The sequence below is a fragment of the Taurulus bubalis genome, assembly GCF_910589615.1.
Source record: "Taurulus bubalis genome assembly, chromosome: 8".
Lineage (NCBI taxonomy): Eukaryota > Metazoa > Chordata > Actinopteri > Perciformes > Cottidae > Taurulus > Taurulus bubalis.
In genome coordinates, this window is record NC_136596.1 from 24,024,098 (window position 1) to 24,043,177 (window position 19,080).

The following is a 19,080-nucleotide window of genomic DNA, read 5'->3' on the forward strand; positions in this document are numbered from 1 at the left end:
TGTCTTAATCATTAGGAATTAATAACCGTTTGAGGCTCCAGGTGAAAAAGGGATTTTGGGAAAAGTTTTTTGGTATCAGTGTGAGCATGGATGTCACATTTGATCAGCTGGAATCCAAAGTCTAGACGGCAGCCGAGTACAAAAGGAGGCGCAGCAGGTTTTCATGCCGGTGAATACTTCACGTTGTCCTTCACCTGCAGAGATGTGGAGTTTTTGTTCCATTGTGTCTTGACTGCATTGTCTCATCGTCTCTTCTTATCTGTCGTACAGATGATCTGGTGTGCGTTTAGTTTCTGTGGAGCCGAATCTCCTGCAGGCGTGCAGATTAATTTATCTCCGCCATGAAAACATGACGCTGTGTCCTATGTGTGCTCGTCGTGGTTGTTTTAGTTTAAACAATTTGCATACATGCTATATTTGGAGTTCATTACAACTTCTATTGGTGATGATACGGTCTGTTGTAAACATCTGTTATCTGACCTCCTGGTTCAGCTGTGACTTACTGACCTTACTGTCGTCGGGTGCACACAGTTTTCCAGAAATGATGGGTTGGAACCAACATTTCAGAAGCGCTCACACCATATTTTGTGGTTTGGGTCAACTGTTGTTGGTCGTGTTTCCTGCCCCATCTGACTTTGTGGTTAAGTACAATCCATTAATCATAATCAATAGAAATGATAGCCAGAACTACACAAGACCAAAGTAAATAAAAAGAAAATCTAGTTTATGAAGTTATTACATGATAATGAAGAGCGTACTCTCACCAAAAATACATTAAAAGGAAAGGAAAAAGTTTTCTATATGTCCTGTTTATTTTTGACTGACAGTTATATTTGTCTTCTATCTAATGCACATGATAATAGATAGCTACAACAATACATAGATGCCAATCATCAAAAACACTGGACATTAACTGTGTTAAAGCTAATCTGAACACAAACTCTTCTCGCAGTTGAAACCAATTTAAGAAGTTTGAAGAACCAGATTGTCCTCTTTGAAGGAGGTTGTGATTAATATCTGATTTTACTAACATGCAAACAAATAAAAACAATTAACATTTATATCAGAAGCTTGAATAATCTCCTCCACTGTGTGTATTGGTACAGTGAGACAGAACTATGAATAATAAATCAGTTTGTGACCAAGTGAAAGGCGTTGTGAGGCTTTACACGTCATATATTTGACGTGTCATAACATCAAGTTGCATCAACAACATGTGACCGCAATCACATAATAGATTACTGTAATCAAATGGTTGCTCGAGCGAACAATCTATATGGGAAATGCAATCAAGATCATGAGCTCTAAAAAATCCCACGTATATATGATGTGTCTCTCAGCACATTTATTTCCTTTTTCTTCCGCCCCCCCCCCTTCAGGTTTGATTTTCTCCCGTGGTGTCTGTGTGGAGCCTGCCACACTCCCACTCCACCACAACGACGGCTTTTGCCTGCATCTTCCAGTGCTTCTTCTGTCAGCAAGTCCAGCAGAGCTGCAACTCCTCCAGAGCCAGCCCGGACACCAGCGAGGAGCCCTGCCCCACTGACATGGTGAAGATGACCAAGTCAAAGACCTTCCAGGCTTACCTGCCGAGCTGCCACCGCACCTACAGCTGCATCCACTGCCGGGCACACCTGGCCAACCACGACGAGCTCATCTCAAAGGTACGGCCGCTCCTCCCGGTCCTCCACTTGAGTCACCCTGCAGCCTTTTCACGTGACAGTCAATTGACCCTTCAATAAGTCCCGCCGCCTTGACTGTCCACTCCGCATCATAGACTCTCATCATTTCAGATAGTCTTCATTTTCAGGCTAGTTTAGTGGATTTGGAGCTCGTCGTGGTTAAACGTTGCGTAATAGTGGGACTCGTTACCCGGAGAGGTTTCTAAAATGTAGACTGAACACGTTTAAGTGATTCTAACAGTGAATAAATACCTACCTGTCTTAACAGGGACGGCGTTCCTTCATTTCGCTGTCTTCTGTCTCGATCTTCAGTTAGCGACCGAGCTACCTAGCTTGCTAGCTGACGATTACCTTGATAGTTGTGACTGGCACAGTTAGTCTGGCACTTTATTCACAACGATCCCAACTGGCTGTTAACACCTGCAGCAGACACGGAGAAACATTCATCGGAAGTCTTGTTTTAGCTCTGTTTTTGGTCTCCGCCAACTCCACGACAACAGAATCTGGATCTTAAGCCGCTAAATGCTCCACTGTGTTCACCGGCTAGCCGCTAATGTTGTGTCTTTGTGTGTTTGGGGAGGATTGGGTATCAAACAGGGGATTTAAATGAGCGGTAAAACCCAAACAATGAGCTAAAAAGATACAAGCTGCAAAGTTGGCAGATCATTTCTTGTGGGTTTGTTCAATTCAGTGGTTCTCAAACTTTTTCTGTCACGCCCCACTTTGGAGGAAGAAAAATGTTCGGACCCTACCGCCCCAACAAAATTGTAGCAAAATGGTCCAACTTTTTGTGACTCCTCCACCCGTGCTTTTTCAAATAATAGAATAAAGAAAATGGAATTTGAATTGAAATTCACAGCAGCACATTGCTCCTTAATTACTAAGGATGGGTAAAATTCAGAGAATAAGTTCCGGTTGTCCGGTTAGTACAAGAGTTTAGCTGTTCTCAACATTTTTATGGTCGGCTATATCCAGTTTTTCATTATTCAACTCAAACTGATAAATCTGCAGACTGTCTGGGTATTTGAATAATCACTGTCTGGGTCTCCATCATCTTTTGGGTGAGATTATGAGCCACGATGATACAGTTTATCAAGCTCCTTGTAGTATTTGAGAATTTAATAAGTCTTTGCTCGGCTGAACTGGGATTTCTCTGCAGTGATTTAGTGTGGTCCTTTTGATATTAGTTATGGCAAATATCACTTTGGGTTTGACAGCAATGTCATTTTATTTGACGCTCACCTCCTTATTGCATCTCCTTAGCTCGTGTACCTGTCTGCTCGCTCTTGCGTCTGTATTTAATTGTGCCGATAAATTCTCAGAGGTTTCGATGACCGCAGCTGCTGCTGCTGCTGCTGTTATTACTGGACTCAGTGACTGTGGTCAGCCTTTTAAAGTGTTCAAGCCGCGGCTATTTTTGTTTCTGTTGCAGTTTTTTAGTAAAAAAAAAAAAAAAGGTCAAAGGGAAAGCTGCGGCTGCTGTGGCTCACTGAGACCTCGGAGGATTACTTTCAAAAAACGAGATGATAAATCCAGACAGTCAGGCTTCAGATTTGCCTCACTACCCACACGTTGTCTATAAACTGTTCTTTTTTTATTTGTTCAAATTGTGTCCTCCCTCTCATCTCAAGATTGCAGAAATTCTCTTGCAGTGTCATCAGCGCCGGGATTGATGATTATTTTCGTTATTTATTCATTTCATGGATAATTGTTTGATATACTTATTATTTATTTGCGTCTATAAAATATCGACAGATGCTTGTTGCAGGTTCTCAGAGTCCAATTTGTCGTTTTCCAATTACCTAAAACCCAAATGGCTGGCAATAAAAGCTTCTTTTCTATTTTTAAACTGCTTCTGTTTCTTGTAGACAAAACATTTCACCAGAAAGTGCCAAAAGTTGAGCAGGTCTAAACGTGTTTTGGTTTCGCCCTGTTTTGTTCCAAAAGAACAAGAAGAAAAATGCCGTTAGCCAACAAGCGCTTTAGTAACACTTCAACGGTGACTTCGGGACAACGTTGCTGGGCACACTTTGCTGTTTTGGGGCTTTTTTATATTTCAGATATTAGCTTAAAACCTTTGTTAAACTAATGAAAACATTGAGTTATACGATCTTTTTGATTCACCGTTTGATCCAGTTGTTTTTCTAGACATCCAAATCCAGGCTGCGGCCACATTAGCATTTGCGTTGACAGTGAGAAGATCCGCTTGAAGCTTTAGTCCGACTTTGAACTGCGACGTACACGTTTGCACCGTGAGATCGCCACAAGTCCATTACAGAGAACGGCATACTTACCATCCATTCCATCCATTATCAGCCACTTATCCGGGGTCGGGTCGCGGTGGCAGCAGGTTCAGCAGGCCGACCCAGGCTTCTCTCTCACCCGCAACACTTTCCAGCTCATTCTGGGGGACCCCGAGGCGTTCCAAGGCCAGCCGGGAGATATAATCCCTCCAGCGTGTCCTCGGTCTTCCCCGGGGTCTCCTACCAGTTGGACATGCCTGGAAAACCTCTAATGGGAGGCGTCCAGGAGGCATCCTGACTAGATGCCCGAACCACCTCAGCTGACTCCTTTCGACACGAAGGAGCAGCGACTCGACTCCAAGCTCCCTCCTGATGTCCGAGCTCCTTACCCTATCTCTAAGGGTGAGCCCGGCCACCCTGCGGAGGAAGCTCATTTCGGCCGCTTGTATCCGAGATCTCGTTCTTTCGGTCACGACCCAGAGTTCGTGACCATAGGTGAGGGTTGGAACATAGACCGACCAGTAAATGGAGAGCTTCGCCTTCCGGCTCAGCTCCCTCTTCACCAGGACGGACCGGTACAGCGCCTGTTTTACTGCTGCAGCCGCACCGATCCGTCTGTCGATCTCCCGCTCCACCTTACCCTTACTCGTGAACAAGACCCCGAGATACTTGAACTCCTTCGCTTGAGGTAGGCAGTTTGTCCCCACCTGGAGGGAGCAATCCACCGGTTTCCGGCAGAGCACCATGGCCTTAGATTTGGAGGCGCTAACTTTCATCCCTGCCGCTTCACACTCGGCTGCAAAACGCCCCAGTGAATGCTGGAGGTCACAGTCCGAGGAGGCAAACAGGACCACATCATCCGCGAACAGCAGAGAGGCGATCCCGAGACTCCCGAACCGGATCCTCTCCGCCCCCTGGCTGCGCCTAGATATCCTGTCCATGAAGGTCACGAACAGGACCGGTGATAAAGGGCAGCCCTGGCGGAGGCCAACACCCACCGGGAACGTGTCTGACTTACTACCGAGGATACGGACACAGCTCCTACTGCAGGCGTACAGAGACCGGATAGCCCGTGCCAACGGGTCCGGCACCCCATACTCCCGCAACCCCCACTGGTTGGGCAAACTCCCAGGACCCCTCCAGTAGTCTTGCAAGGGTAAAGAGCTGGTCCACTGTTTCACGACCGGGACGGAATCCGCACTGCTCGTCTTGAATCTGAGGTTCGACAAGCGGTCGGAGCCTCCTTTCCAGCACCCTGGCATAAGCTTTTCCCGGGAGGCTGAGCAGTGTGATGCCACGATAGTTTGAGCACACTCTCCGGTCCCCCTTCTTGAAGATGGGAACCACCACCCCGGTCTGCCAGTCCATGGGCATTGTTCCCGACCCCCATGCGACACTGAAAAGGCGTGTCAACCAAGACAGCCCAGCAATGTCCAGCGCTTTCAGCATCTCAGGGCGGATCTCATCCACCCCTGGCGCCTTGCCACCAAGGAGCTTTTTGACTACCTTAGCGACCTCTGCCAGGGATATGGGAGAAACCATCCCAAAGTCTTCCGGCGCTGCCCCCTCTCCGGGGGACATGTTGGCCGGGTTTAGGAGTTCCTCAAAGTGCTCTTTCCACCGCCCGACGATGTCCCCAGTCCGGGTCAGCAGTTCCCCCCCCCTCCCCTCCCCACCTTATGCTCGAACATGGTGTTCATTATGGACAAACTGTGGCTAGCACAGAAGTCCAACAACAAAACACCATTCGGGTTCAGATCGGGCAAGCCGTTCCTCCCAATCACGCCCCGCCAGGTTTCTCTGTCATTGCCCACATGAGCGTTGAAGTCTCCCAGGAGAACTATGGAGTCGGCAGGCGGCGCCCTTTCCAGGACCCCTCCCACCGACTCCAAGAAGGCCGGATACTCTGAACTGCTGTTCGGTGCATAAGCACAAACAACAGTCAGAGCTTTACTCCCTGCAACCCGAAGGCGCAGAGAGGCGACCCTCTCGTTCTCCGGGGAAAACTCCAACATAGCGGCGCTCAGCCGGGGGCTCGTGAGTATCCCCACTCCCGCCCGGCGCCTCTCACCCTGGGCAACTCCAGAAAAGGACAAAGTCCAACCCTTCTCCAGGAGCTTGGTTCCAGAGCCCATGCTGTGCGTGGAGGTGAGCCCAACTAAATCTAGCTGGTACCGCTCCACCTCCTGCACCAGCTCCGGCTCTTTCCCCGCTAGCGAGGTGACGTTCCACGTCCCTAGAGCTAGTCTATGCTGCTGGCGATCGGCTCGCCCAGGTCTCCTGCCTGGCCCACCGCCCGGTCTGCATAGCACCCGACCCCGGCGGTTGATATTGACCCTGGACAGTCCCACAGAATATGTGAAGGATCTCTTATCCTCATACACTTCCTCCAGTCTCCTATGAAGCTGCTGTGGAGTTCTTATTAAGAATAAATTAGGACTACTGATAGGTTGCACAAGAATCCTTCCCAGTTTCTGCCCTCAATATTGAAAAAAATCTTAGCAAAGAAAATAAATTGCAAATTTCACAGTCGGATGCCAAAGATTCGGCCCATTTACCCAAAATGAAATCGCCCTGCCGGGTCTGGTCATTTATCCGCCCACAGCTGAGACTCACACCATCAGGTTTCTAATGATGCGAGGCGTAAACAGTATGTATTTATCACAAGGATGTCTGGGAATCGAAGTCCACGTGGTCCGAACAGTGGCTGACATTTGCAGTCACAAACGTGCAAATGGCTGCTTTGGCGCTGGCGGTCGATCGGCGGCTGGAGCAATGTAGTGCGATGTGTAGTTCATAAACTATCGGATGAGCCGGAGCTGCAGCGACAGAAGCGGTGACCTTTTTGCGTGTTGAAACAAGATGGTGACTCCCCGTGCGTTGCACTCTCACCGCGCACTAAGCTGATTATTCAAATGGAAAAGATGATCAATCTGCACACCCTCGCCAACTCCGTGTCGAAATCCATTTCCCTCCCGCGGCTTTGGAGACCTGGAAGCTCGCAGCTCTACAGGAAGACGAGCAAACGGCTCAACCAGCTCCTCTCGTCAGCATCACAGGCCTCAAGATGGTCATTTCGGGGCTGTGATGTCTGCGCAACAAGAATCGCACGGGGTTTTAATTGTTAAAGACCGCCGTAAATCACAGCTGATGAGCTTTTATGCAAAAGAGCGGGACTTTCCTCATTTATCTGCAACTCAATTAAGGCGCTGAGAGCCGTGTCCCATACGTGGATTAATCGTCCTCGCGGGAAAGTCTGTGGGACGTTTTATTGGCTCCGGTGCCGGAGGTTAAATTTGTTGGTGCAGCAAATGCTTTTGACTGGGTGCAGAGAAGAAGAATAATGAAAATCAAGAAGAGTTAAGCGAAGGGAGGGTTTTTGCAAAAAAAAAAAAACTTCAGCTGAAACACAAGAATAATGCAGAAGAAAGTTGTGAGACATTAGATTTAAATTCAGGAAGTTTATTGTTTCATTGAGACATGAAACAAGGAAGACAACACCACTAACAATTATAATAATGAAACTTAATTTATATGACAGAGTTCACACAAATAACGTGTTTACAGTCAAGAACGCACACTCAGCAAGATTTCTTTTATGGACTTGCAGTAAAGAAAAACAAGAAGTCATAAGAAATCTGAATCTGAAATATTTTCTTGATCAATTAAATGATAAAAACCTAGCATCCTTTCCCTGCTTGACTTGTAATTTACAACTCTATTTTAACTGCATTAAAGGTCCCAAGGAATTGAACCTGGGACGTCGCTGTTACTCATTCGGCTCCACTGTGACATCTGCCGTCTTCTCTGTGATGTATTGTGAGCAGTGAATGTCGCTTTCTAAAAGAAATAATTAGAGAGTGAGATGTTTATGAGCTGAAGCTCCTGTGTAGTTGGCGTGGGAGGGCCTGAATCTGTTAAAGGGGAGTTGTTGTGTTTGTTTTATTGGAGGCACTTTGTCCACATACCTGACACTGGAGCAGGAATGCTGGAAGACCAGCAGCACCAGAGATGCTTCAAACTGGGAAAACCCAATGAATGTGATTTATTAGTCGCTTCTCAGAAACCGCTGAAAGCAGTCGGCTGCATTAGGAGCCAGTTTGGTTTGTGGTATCCAGTTTACATCAATTAAACTCCTTGATTGAGGTTCATTTGGAAGACATTGCTGTTTAATTGGTTTTCTTTTGTCCCCTGCGGTTTGTCCGCTGAGGACAGACACTAAAGCTGTAGTCTGATGCAAAGCCGTACTTATCTATTAGCTTCAGGCCAGAGAGGGTTGTGTTTGTGTTTGTTTCGGCTATTTGCCTTCAGTTGAAGCTGCCATTCAAACAGTTGAACAATATTTTTTGCAAAACGCATCATTTTACATGAAATGAATTGACAATGTTGTGCGAAATAAATGTGAATGTGCCATCAGTCCTTTGAGCCTGAAATAAAGAATTCCACTGCCAACGCTTAAAAAGTTGTTTCTCACTTTTATGAAATGTAAACCTTAAGGCCACATCTTTTTATGAGGCAATTGTTTCATCATCTAGTCTCTAAATGGATCAGGAGATGCATCAACATGTGTCATGTGACAAACGTCTCCATGCTTTGCAGCCGTTTGGTGCAAAAACCTCCACAACCGGTTTGGAGACGGCTGCTGTCGTGAAACCGTCTCTGCCCGTCTTTACCGCAGGAGTGGTTTGTAATCTGCCTCATTGGTCTTCAAGGAATTTAAGAGGAATAATAATAAGCCCATTAAATGATAATGAAAACTATATAATAAAAGCTGCTCAGCATTAAAAACTCAGAGCCCTGCAGTGATCCGTTGACTGTCGGGTTATGTTTCCTTGTCTTTTGGGCCAAAGCCATTCGGTGACTCTTGACAAATGACCTAATTAGTGTAAACAATCCACTTTAATTATAAAGTGGATTTAATTAAGGGATCTTCGTCGTTGTGTGGCTGTGTCGTTCCTGCAGGAGGTTTGACACAGTCAACATGTTGCTTTGCTGCTCTGATACTTGAACGCTTCGTGCTTCTGCATCAGTCTTTCAACATCTGATCGGACAAAGCTCTTAAACATATTATATCTCATAGATCATGCCGGCATCATTGTGGCTTTAAAGACGTGTTGTGTGTGTTTGTTGTGGGTTAGTAGTGAATCTCTGGAAGAAAACATTGATCTGTCGCATTTGTAGCTTTTTTTTCATGCAAGTAAACATGCAGTTCCCAACTACGGGTGTATAGAAGCTTAATATATACAACATATGACGAACACTAAAGATGATGCAGAAAGCAATCAGAGAAATACAAAAATACACATTCTTTGTTTTGTGCGACCAACGGTACAAAACTCCAAGATGTTCAATTCAAAATCATATTCCAGAAGCTGTAACTGAGAATACTTGGCACATTTTCTTAAAATATTTTTATTTGAGCAAACGTTTCAGCGTTGTAAAATCTGACTGTGCGCCTTTTATATTCCACATCGTGAAGCACGCTAATATATGAAAGTTGTTCCTAATGATATTTCGCTGTTGATTGTGACCATACTGCCGGCAGATCTATTAATAAGCTCTCTATTCGCTGCCACACCTCGTTAGCGTTGCTGCGTTCGGGGCAGCATCACCGGTCCTCGGCATCAACCCTTCTAAGCCGATTATGTTACTTAGGAGAAGACGACACCGTAGTCGGGTGTTTTCCACTACGCGCTGCCAAGGGCCACGCGCCCTGTCCACGCGTGAGTCTCATCTCATGTGAAATTTGTGAAGTGAAGCTCCAGCCCAGCGTTGCTTATGAACTTTGTGGACGGAGCATTAAAAAAAAAAAGGGGACCAGTAACCCGGCCACGCGAACAACAACAACAACAGCGGGAGGTGTTTGAATTAGCTCTGCAGGTTCTGGCAGATTTCTCCCCACAGTTGCAATTTGAGTTCCTGAGTCAGGAATAAAAATAAATAAATACAACAACAACAACCCCAAAACTGAAAAATAGCTGTTTCCCCCTCGCAGAGCTTATGCGCAGAGTCTTCGAGGCATGCCAGCCGGCGAGCAAAAGATGCAGATGGAGCAGCCCGAAAGAGAGGATTAACCTGAGCATACGGGCCAGAGGGAAGTGTGGCAGGCTCAGTCCCCTCAGCCACCAGACTAAATATGGGAAGCTTCTGAAAAAGAGATGTTTTCTTCTCGCTGTAAAAACTCCCCGATGAACCTTTAATTATTGAGGCCGAGCAGCCAGCTGTGATGCACACACTTGGCTTAATGCAACTTTCATTAAAGTTTTTGGAAAGGTTTAGAAATTGAGTTTGACGATTTTGCCATCGTCATCTTGGCTTTTTGCAACCAGTGAACGGAAGTTACCGTAAATGGAATGACGTAGACCTGTCAATCACTGTAAGCCCCGCCCTAAAGCATTACCCTGCTTTATGGTCTGTTTGACTCTAAATGACCATCATTTACTAAATGAGCATCATGCTGTATTGAAGAAGACTTGAAACTAGAGATTGAGACATAAACTCATGTTTACAATGTTTACTAAGGGAATAAATCAAGAGAGAAGTAGAGTCATTTATATAGACTTTTATACAACCAGAGGAGTCGGCCCCTGGTGGTCAGTAGAGAGAATGCAGGTTTTAAGACGAGGCTGTGTTAGTGTGAAGGCCAACCGTTTCATGCTGAAACTAAGAAGCGGATTGGCACCCAAAACCCGATCTGACGTTCGTTGTTGTCGTCGTCACCCCGGGCACGTTGCATTTTTTTGCCATCGCCGCCACATTCATATTTTTATCAGATGTGGGTTGCATCCGTCCGCAGATCGGAGCAGCCATCCTGATAGCGGTGTGGGAGCAGAGGCCTGCAGTGTGAACGAGGTCCCGGAGCGGGACGACGCTGCCTGAATACTGAGGAGCAGGCCGAGTGTTTTATGCAGCACCTTGGCTTCATCAGGCTGATGGAAGGCCCTCTAATGGATTGATCACACTTTTCTTTTCTAGCCATTAACAGACGCACTTCCTTTGGGGTTTGAGTTTATTTCCCCCTCTTTCTTCCAGCTGGAAGTTTGCCAAGTCTGATGCTCTACATGTGACAGACGGAGCAGTCATGTTGATACTGCTCTCCCTCTCTTTCTTTAATATCATAATTAAAGTATATATTAGAACTAGCAGATTGAAGTGACACAAGACACTTTGCTCAATATGGTTTTCTTTCAGCTGTACTGCTCAGCAAACGATGCTAAATCAAGATGGTGAACATGGCGTTAATCAGACAGAATTGACACTTCTTCTTACTTCTTTTCTGCAGAACATAGTATAAGCTTGTAAATATCAGACATTTAGTCCTAAAAAAACCCTGAACTTTCACCTACCACAGCCGGGCATCTGTTGAAACAGATGGTTAAAATCGACCCCGGCAGGTTTGTTAATAGCTTTGAGTTAAGCCGAAATAAAAATCCTAGTTTTTTTGTTGTACATTTTGTCGAAATCGGATGCAGTTTGTCTGCCTGTGTGCCGTTAAGGAACCAGCTCGCTGCTCATTTCAGCCTGTCGGGGGTCGGATTTGTATTTAGTGTGTTTGGCTAAAAGAAGAGGATTTCTCTGTGCGAGGTATTGTTCCCCTTCAGTCCCGCGTGGTCGAGAGGGATTCAGGGATTTTGGAGATTTGCTTTGTAGAATGAATTTCTTAGGAACAAGCATTTTTCAAAACAAATGAAATTGCAGCAGCTTACGAAAAAGAAGAAGAAGAAAAAAGGCTCGGTAACCACACTCATTTGCTCATGTTTTATTAAACGGCAAGAACCTGTGGGAGTTCTTCCAGTCTGCATCTGATTCTCTCTGCACATGCTGGAAACAACCCTTGCAGGGATCCTGTCTAATAGGATTGTTGTTGGGAGTCTGGAGGGTTTAGTGCAGCCCCCGAAACCTGTCTGGCTTCTGTCTGCGTTTTAAAAACACTTCTTTGCAGTTCTAGATTCTCTTTAACAGGTTGTGTGAAAAGCATCCTGATGTTTCTTGTGGCCCCGGTTATTTACAGTAAAGTAAAAAAAAAAATCTCGCAGCAAAAAAAACAAACACTGCCAAAGTAAAAATAGACTGTGGGAAACGGATAAGGGTAGCGAGAGACGCAGCCGTCCACTTTTCTTTGCCAGTGGTTGAGTTGATGGCTGAGGCACAGCAAAGCGCAGATATGACACCCAGCGCTTGTCACATGGAGTATCCCCCACCCTCCCCTCCCCCGGACTATAAGCGCTGTGGAGAGGGCTTGTTGTTGACTCCACGGGGAACGACCTAGTTCCCTCTGGCAGCTAAAGGTCACATGTCGTGTGGCTGTGGACTGTACGTGAGTGCAGACTTCACTTCGAAACGCAAAACAATGAGCTGAGGATGCGACAGTGAGACATCAGCACCTACAGTGACCGAAAGGGAGGAGGAGGAGCAGAGAAGAGAAGAAGAATCCTCTTTTTGATGCGTCTTGGATCAGCTCCAAGCCAAACTCCTATTATCTGAAATAAAAGGTTCCCAGTTTTGACAAATGTTCAACACCCGGGGCGGCTGGGAAAAGGTCCATTGAGCCTCGGCGGTGGTCAGCAGAGGAGGCTGCTGCTGCTCCTATTAGGTGGTATTAGCTCAGCGCCCTCAACCGCAGCCACTAACTTATCTGCCGCGCTCATTTGCAATGGAAAAAGCAAAGCCGATTGGGGCGGCTGTCCGCCGGCCGGCCGGCCGAGGATGACGAGGCCGAGGGAGAGGAAGGCTCTGCCGTCGGCGCCCACTGTGACGGCTTTGCCGCTCTGTGTTCACATTAATACACACGGTGGACATCATGCGTGAGGATATTTATAGAGAGACAGAGTTTAATTTAACCTCCTGCATTGTTCAGGGCCACACAATTTGATTTTGTGTCATCGTTTCATGTGCGTGGTCGTAGCAGTTCTTCAGGTTAAGTTTGGAGAAAGAAGGAAAGAATAAAGGGATGACAAAAAAAATATGCGTCGCTTTAAAATGTGCAGGTGACATTTGTAGAAATGTTGAGGTTTTGACGTCGTTGTTTATCGGTTTAAGTAGCAAAGATTTTACAGTGAACTTTTCTTCTCAAATCGTGGGAATCTTTCAAACTTTTTTTCCCCCGTCTGTCTTGTTACCAGCAGAATATATAAATTTCATATTTCTGGATTTATATTTTTCTCCGTTGGTGCTATTTATCGGTCTCATGTATATGTGAATAAGATAGACAACACACAAAGGAACGCACAATGCAAAAAAAAAAAAAAAAAGACCAGCAAATGTTGATATAATATATAAATATCATCTCTTGGATGCTGCATCTCCAGGCTGCACGTATAAGTAAAAAAAACAAAACTTTTTTTTTGTGTTGTTCCCGAAACCCTCCTCCCATCAGTTGTGCGGTGTCTCAAGGACACACACACACACACACACACACACACACACACACACACACACACACACACACACACACACACACGGAACAGTATTTGTTTAGAAGACAACTCAACAGGGCTTAAGCACATGACTTATTCCTCCATGCATTCAAGCAAAAAAGGTTTTCCACATGTAGTCTCTTGGGGTTGACGGGAATGTTAAAATGTATTAAATCAGGAGTGTGTGTTTGTGTGTGTGTGTGTGTGTGTGTGTGTTCACAGTTTACATAATATCGCTCTGAACTGTATCACGGCTGTTTTTCATTGATATTTGTTGTTGTTCAGGCTTTAAAGGGCCTTCTTCTTTCACAGCTGCTGGCTTGTTCTGCAAATACACAGAGTTTGCAGCACGGAAAACCCCAAGGCAAGAAATGTGACTCTTGGTAGATTTGTATCTAGATTTGATGTAATCCCATTTATTTTGATGACTAACTCGATTCCAAGCACACAACTCTCTCCGCCTGTGTTTTCTCTCGCCGTGCAAAGCACCAACAGCTTCCTACATACTCTACATTTAGGTGAAAATGAAGTATGAAATGTAGAGTTTAGTTCTGCTCTGATGTCACAATTAGTAACAAGAAACTGAGCACTCCAAAAACAACACCCCTCTCGTCATGAATGATAGATGTGCTTCGACTTCAGCGCCTCTCTGATCCTCGTTTTATTTCTTACCTCCGGCCAAACTGGTGTGTGGGAACCTCGGCGAGGTGGAGGAACAATTACGCACAGCAGTCACTGGGAGAAAAGCACCCCGGGGTGTCAGTTGCTGACATTCTTGTACTCAGCGGTGTGGTGTAGCTCTGTATCGTCAACTTACCTTTTTTTTCTCTTCTCTCTTTCTCGTTTCAGTCATTTCAAGGCAGTCAAGGAAGAGCCTATCTGTTTAATTCAGTGTAAGTATGAGACCCACACCTGCAATTCACCTTGTTTCTTTTCTTTTCTCCGGAGTGAAGCACTTTTTTTGTACATTTGGTCTAAATTCTATGTATCTTTAAAAAGTCTTCTGGGCCTTTTGAAAATAAAAGAGACACAATAAGCTCATTTGTTAGATGGAGTTTTAAAGCCACTGGGTGCGTTTGTTTGAGTTCACATCAAGAGTTCAAGCGTCCCTTCTTCACCTGAACCTGCTGCTTTCCTTTCACACTTTTCTTACTTTTTGTTTTCTGTGCAGCTGTTGTCCGTTGCTGCCATGATGACTGCACACGTATGTTAAAATTGTGTTTTAACACGCATGCACAAAATTGAGAACAATGCACAGGCAGGTGGAGCCACAAGCACCTTTACTAGCCCAAAAAAAAGAGAGAGCGAAAAACAAGGGGTTTACACAGGTAAAGTTCACATCCACCACCACAGAAATTATTCCCAGTAGTCACTTTCGATTATCCGTTCCAACAAACACATTAAAGTTAATTGAATCCACTCGGCAGACACTTTTGTTCAAATTCCCTAATTCTTGTGGGGAAAAATAAATAAATCAAAGATGCACTTTAAATAGTGAGTAAAGCTCCCCTCTTCTAATAGCCTCCTCGGAAACAAACGATGCATCCCATCGAGGTGCGTCTTTGTCCGGACACCTGTGGGACATTTTATCCAACGTTGTGAGGTATACATTTTAAATCCGTTTTTAGTCACAAAAACACAAACGCCACCTCGGTGTGCTTAAAACGCACCACCCCTATCAGGTGGAGTTGGGTGAGATATCGTGATCTCTTCATGGGTTCAAAAAATAAGATTCATGCTACTATTACTTTTGGTAAAATGCTCATAGTCATAGTTTTTCCGCATTACAGGAAGTCAAAACCAGTCTGATTCTAGTCTCTGCCAGCTGCACCCAGTAAGCACTGATGTGGTGATTTTCAGGTCAGAAGACAGGATTAAAAATGGGCTGAAGTCCACTTTACATATTAATGTTTCAACAACATTCAAATGACTGTTTTTATGTGAATCAGGTCCTGACTACATGTTGGAATGTTGCCATTGAAATGCTTTTGAAGCTGGAAAGGTACACTCAGTAGAGTGCAGATCTCCACCACTGCTGTACCCTGACCCCAACGAGACACCGTCGTAAATCACACTCAAGGACAAGCGGCGATGTATGCAGGCAATTGTCTCGAAGTTGTCGTACAAGTTATGCAGTCTTTCCAAAACAAAATGAAACTCACTAAACGGTCCCAGTATAGCAGACAGGTACTCAGCAGTGTGTGTACTAGTACCTCCGTTTTGCTGAGCCAAACACACCGCCAGCAGACAGTCATTCAACAGTACAAAAGGGAAACTAAAATATATTTTTTTATATTTTGAGAAATTATGAGTCACCGCAACCACGAGAGGTCTTTGAGCATGCATCCATAACTGGCCACCCAAAAATATTATGCAGTTTTCCGCAGTAGAATGCGAGATTGGCCGTGGACAGACAGGTATGTGCACAGTCACTCACACACGACAACGGTTATAAGTAACCTAGACATCTAAAAAACATTCCTGTCAGTCGATGCTGCCGGAGCGGCTGGTTAACATCCATCTCTGTAAACCCTTAAACTGCTTTTTAGTGGTTTATTTCCCGCTTGGTTGGTTTTCGGGTCTCTGCTCTCAGTCTTCATGAACCCCCTCCCCCAAGAGGTCTGAGACATTTTCAGGTGTCACGGTGCAGCTACTTTGTTCCGCCCGACTCTGGAATGCATGGCTCCTCCCTGCCAGAATGAATTGAATAAAAGAAGCACTCTGCAGAGTCCAAATCACTTCTTCCAATCATGCCCAATGTGAAAGCACCGGAAATCCAGCGAGCAATATTTATGGTGCTTTACGGGTAAAAAAGACATAAAGCCCCCCAAAAAAAACAGATGCATTTGGTGGGAAAATAAACTTTTGTAGCCGTCTACATGACGCTTGGTTACATAAAATGATTGTTTATTTGCCTGTGGCATTTCCTTTAATTAAAAGCAAATCAGCAACACTGTTTACTGGGAGGGAGTGGTGCAATGTTGATGGAGAAAACAATAGATTTCTCTGAGCAAATAAGTATTTACTTATTTAGTTCTGTACTTCAGTACAGTGTTGAAGTATTGAGTCGTATTTCCATTTTGGAGACTTTTTAATTTCCTCCAATAAACACATCTTAAGATGTAAAAGATGAGGAACTCAATATATCTCCATAAGGTATTAATTTGTTATCTTGATGCCAATGTATTTTATGACATTTGCAATTTGTTAACTGTTAAAATCTCATGTATACAAAAATTCATTCATAATAACAGAATACATTAACATGCACCGAGTACACTTTGACGTGGACACTTTGAATACTTGAGCAGTGCTGTTACTTTTAAGTGAAAGATTGAGTTCTTCTTCTTCTTCTCCTCCTCCTCCTCCTCTTCCTCCTCCTCTCCCTGACCTGCGTGACCTTTTCTCCGCTTCCTGTCTCCCCTGCAGGGTGAATGTCGGCTGCGGGCCAGCCGAGGAGCGGGTTCTCCTCACAGGTTTACATGCTGTGGCTGATATCTACTGTGAAAACTGTAAAACCACGCTGGGCTGGAAATATGTAAGTCTCCTTTTTAAACTCTCACCCCGGCTCCACTTAACGCCCGCGTTTGTTGTGCAGCTGTGTGGTTTCTCGGCTCGCGAGACAAATTGTGCTGTCGCGGGTCAAAGGAACACGGTTGCTCTCATTAAGGCATTGCTTCGTAAAGCCATGGTGACAGTTTCTTTTAGCTCAGGGTTGTGTTTAGGCTTCAGAGATCGAGCGCTCTTTGGTCTCCAAGCGCGCGAGATAATTACAGTGCCGAAAGGTCGGCTGCAGACAGACTGGTACCTCTGAGAGTCTGCAGTGATTAAATGTCGGGCCATTTTGAAGAGGCATGTCCCGGTAATTGTCTGAGACGACTATAGAAGGGTGTAAAATAGCTGAACAAAGTATAAGACAGGGACTCACTTAAAGCCGCTCCTTCAGTGACAAAAAAAAACAAAAGCCCCGCGAGCAAAGCAGAGCGGACCTGGTTTACAAGGCAAAGCAGGCTGAGCGAATAATCAAAGACGCAGACCAACATCGACAACCTGACTCTCCTGGAGCTCAGCGGGACAAGGACGCACGCCGGAAAGTATCGAGCACTTAGGGAGACGTGTGACAGGAAGTTGAGACTTTTGAAAGAGGCGATTTGGTCATTGGAGGAAAGATTCAATTGTTCTCTGCGTCCCTTAACTTCCTGCTTTTCTCAGATAATACTGTAAGGCCAGATGAATAATTGTGTGCATGTTTATTTGACTCAGAATGAAAGTCACTGCTTAGTTATTTATACCCTGTGTTATGATGAATGCCTCCTCTGCAAATGCATGTGAATCATGGTGTTCTCATCATTCACATAAAAGAACACTTTGTACGTTGCTTTGTACGTTGTTTTGTACGTTGCTTTGTAGTTAACGTTGTACGTTGCTTTGTACGTTGCTTTGTACGTTTTGTACGTTGCTTTGTAGTTTACGCTGTACGTTACGCTGTACGTTGCTTTTTACGCTACTTTGTACGTTGCTTTGTACGTTGCTTTGTACGTTTTGTACGTTGTTTTGTACGTTGCTTTGTAGTTTACGTTGTACGTTACGCTGTACGTTGCTTTTTACGCTACTTTGTACGTTGCTTTGTACGTTTTGTACGTTGCTTTGTACGTTGTTTTGTACGTTGCTTTGTAGTTTACGCTGTACGTTATGCTGTACGTTACTCTGTACGTTACTCTGTACGTTACTTTGTACGTTGCTTTGTACTTAACGTTGTACGTTGCGTTGTACTTTATGCTGTACGTTACTCTGTAAGTTACTCTGTACGTTGCTTTGTGCGTTACGTTGTATGTTGCGTTTTACGTTACGTCGCTTTGTACATTCCACCTTAGCTTGTAACTACTTTTTTAAATTTTTTTTTTACAGGAACATGCATTTGAAAGCAGTCAAAAGTACAAAGAGGGAAAGTTCATCATCGAGCTGGCTCACATGATCAAGGACAACGGATGGGAGTGACGCTCCTCTTTTCCTTTTCTGACCTTGGAATGCTCTTTATTGAACTGCGTGGAGCGACGACCATCAACCCCCACTCCCACACATCCCCCCAACTCCACCAACCTCCACCTTCTCGCCTCCTTCACGCGCACACCCACCCATCGTGAAACCGAACGGGAAAAAATGACATTTAAAGAAATAAAACGACGACGAGGAAGCGGAGCAACTGTTGAAAATTCACGTCACAGGAGTCCTGTCGTCACTGTAGAGATTGTGTGTTCTCCTTCACAACCCCGGAGCTTTTTGGGTTTGACCCCCGCTCACTCAACCCCCACCGAACCACGCTAGCAAGTGATTGTGGTGACACGGCGGCCACGATGCGAAAGGGAGAGACTTCACCGATGGGGACATGTCTTTCTTTATTCCGCCCACCCAGCGAGACGGATGATGGATTATTTTTTAATGTTATCGGCTTTAGGTTTAACTCCTGGGTTTGGTAAGGTTTTGTTTTGATGGCAAATGGATGTTACTGGTTAGCATTTTATTTCCCTGTCAAGTCTGTTTTGTTCTTCTTCTCATCGTCGTTGTTGTTGTTGTTGTTGTTGTTCTTGTATCTCTGCCTATAGCTGAGCATGCTTTTCTTTGCTAATGTCCAAATGAGCAATCAGGGACGAGTGAGGAGCGGACGGGAAAGGGAGTTTATTGTAGTTACAAATATGTAGCAGCGTCATGCTTTTTAAAAACAAAACGAAAAAGTGGCAA

At 45.0% G+C, this 19,080-nt stretch overlaps 1 protein-coding gene across 1 annotated transcript; it reads left to right on the forward strand.

Moving 5' to 3' along the window:
• Positions 1–1,547: 1,547 nt before the first annotated feature.
• LOC306740499 (protein yippee-like 1) lies at positions 1,548–18,390 on the forward strand (the record flags this gene model as incomplete). The annotated part of the gene is made up of 4 exons (XM_079222661.1): positions 1,548–1,664; positions 14,191–14,234; positions 16,771–16,879; positions 18,250–18,390. 4 exons carry the CDS (start codon positions 1,548–1,550, stop codon positions 18,337–18,339), a joined length of 360 nt encoding a protein of 119 aa, XP_079078787.1. The 3' UTR covers positions 18,340–18,390.
• Between the last annotated feature and the right edge of the window lie 690 nt (positions 18,391–19,080).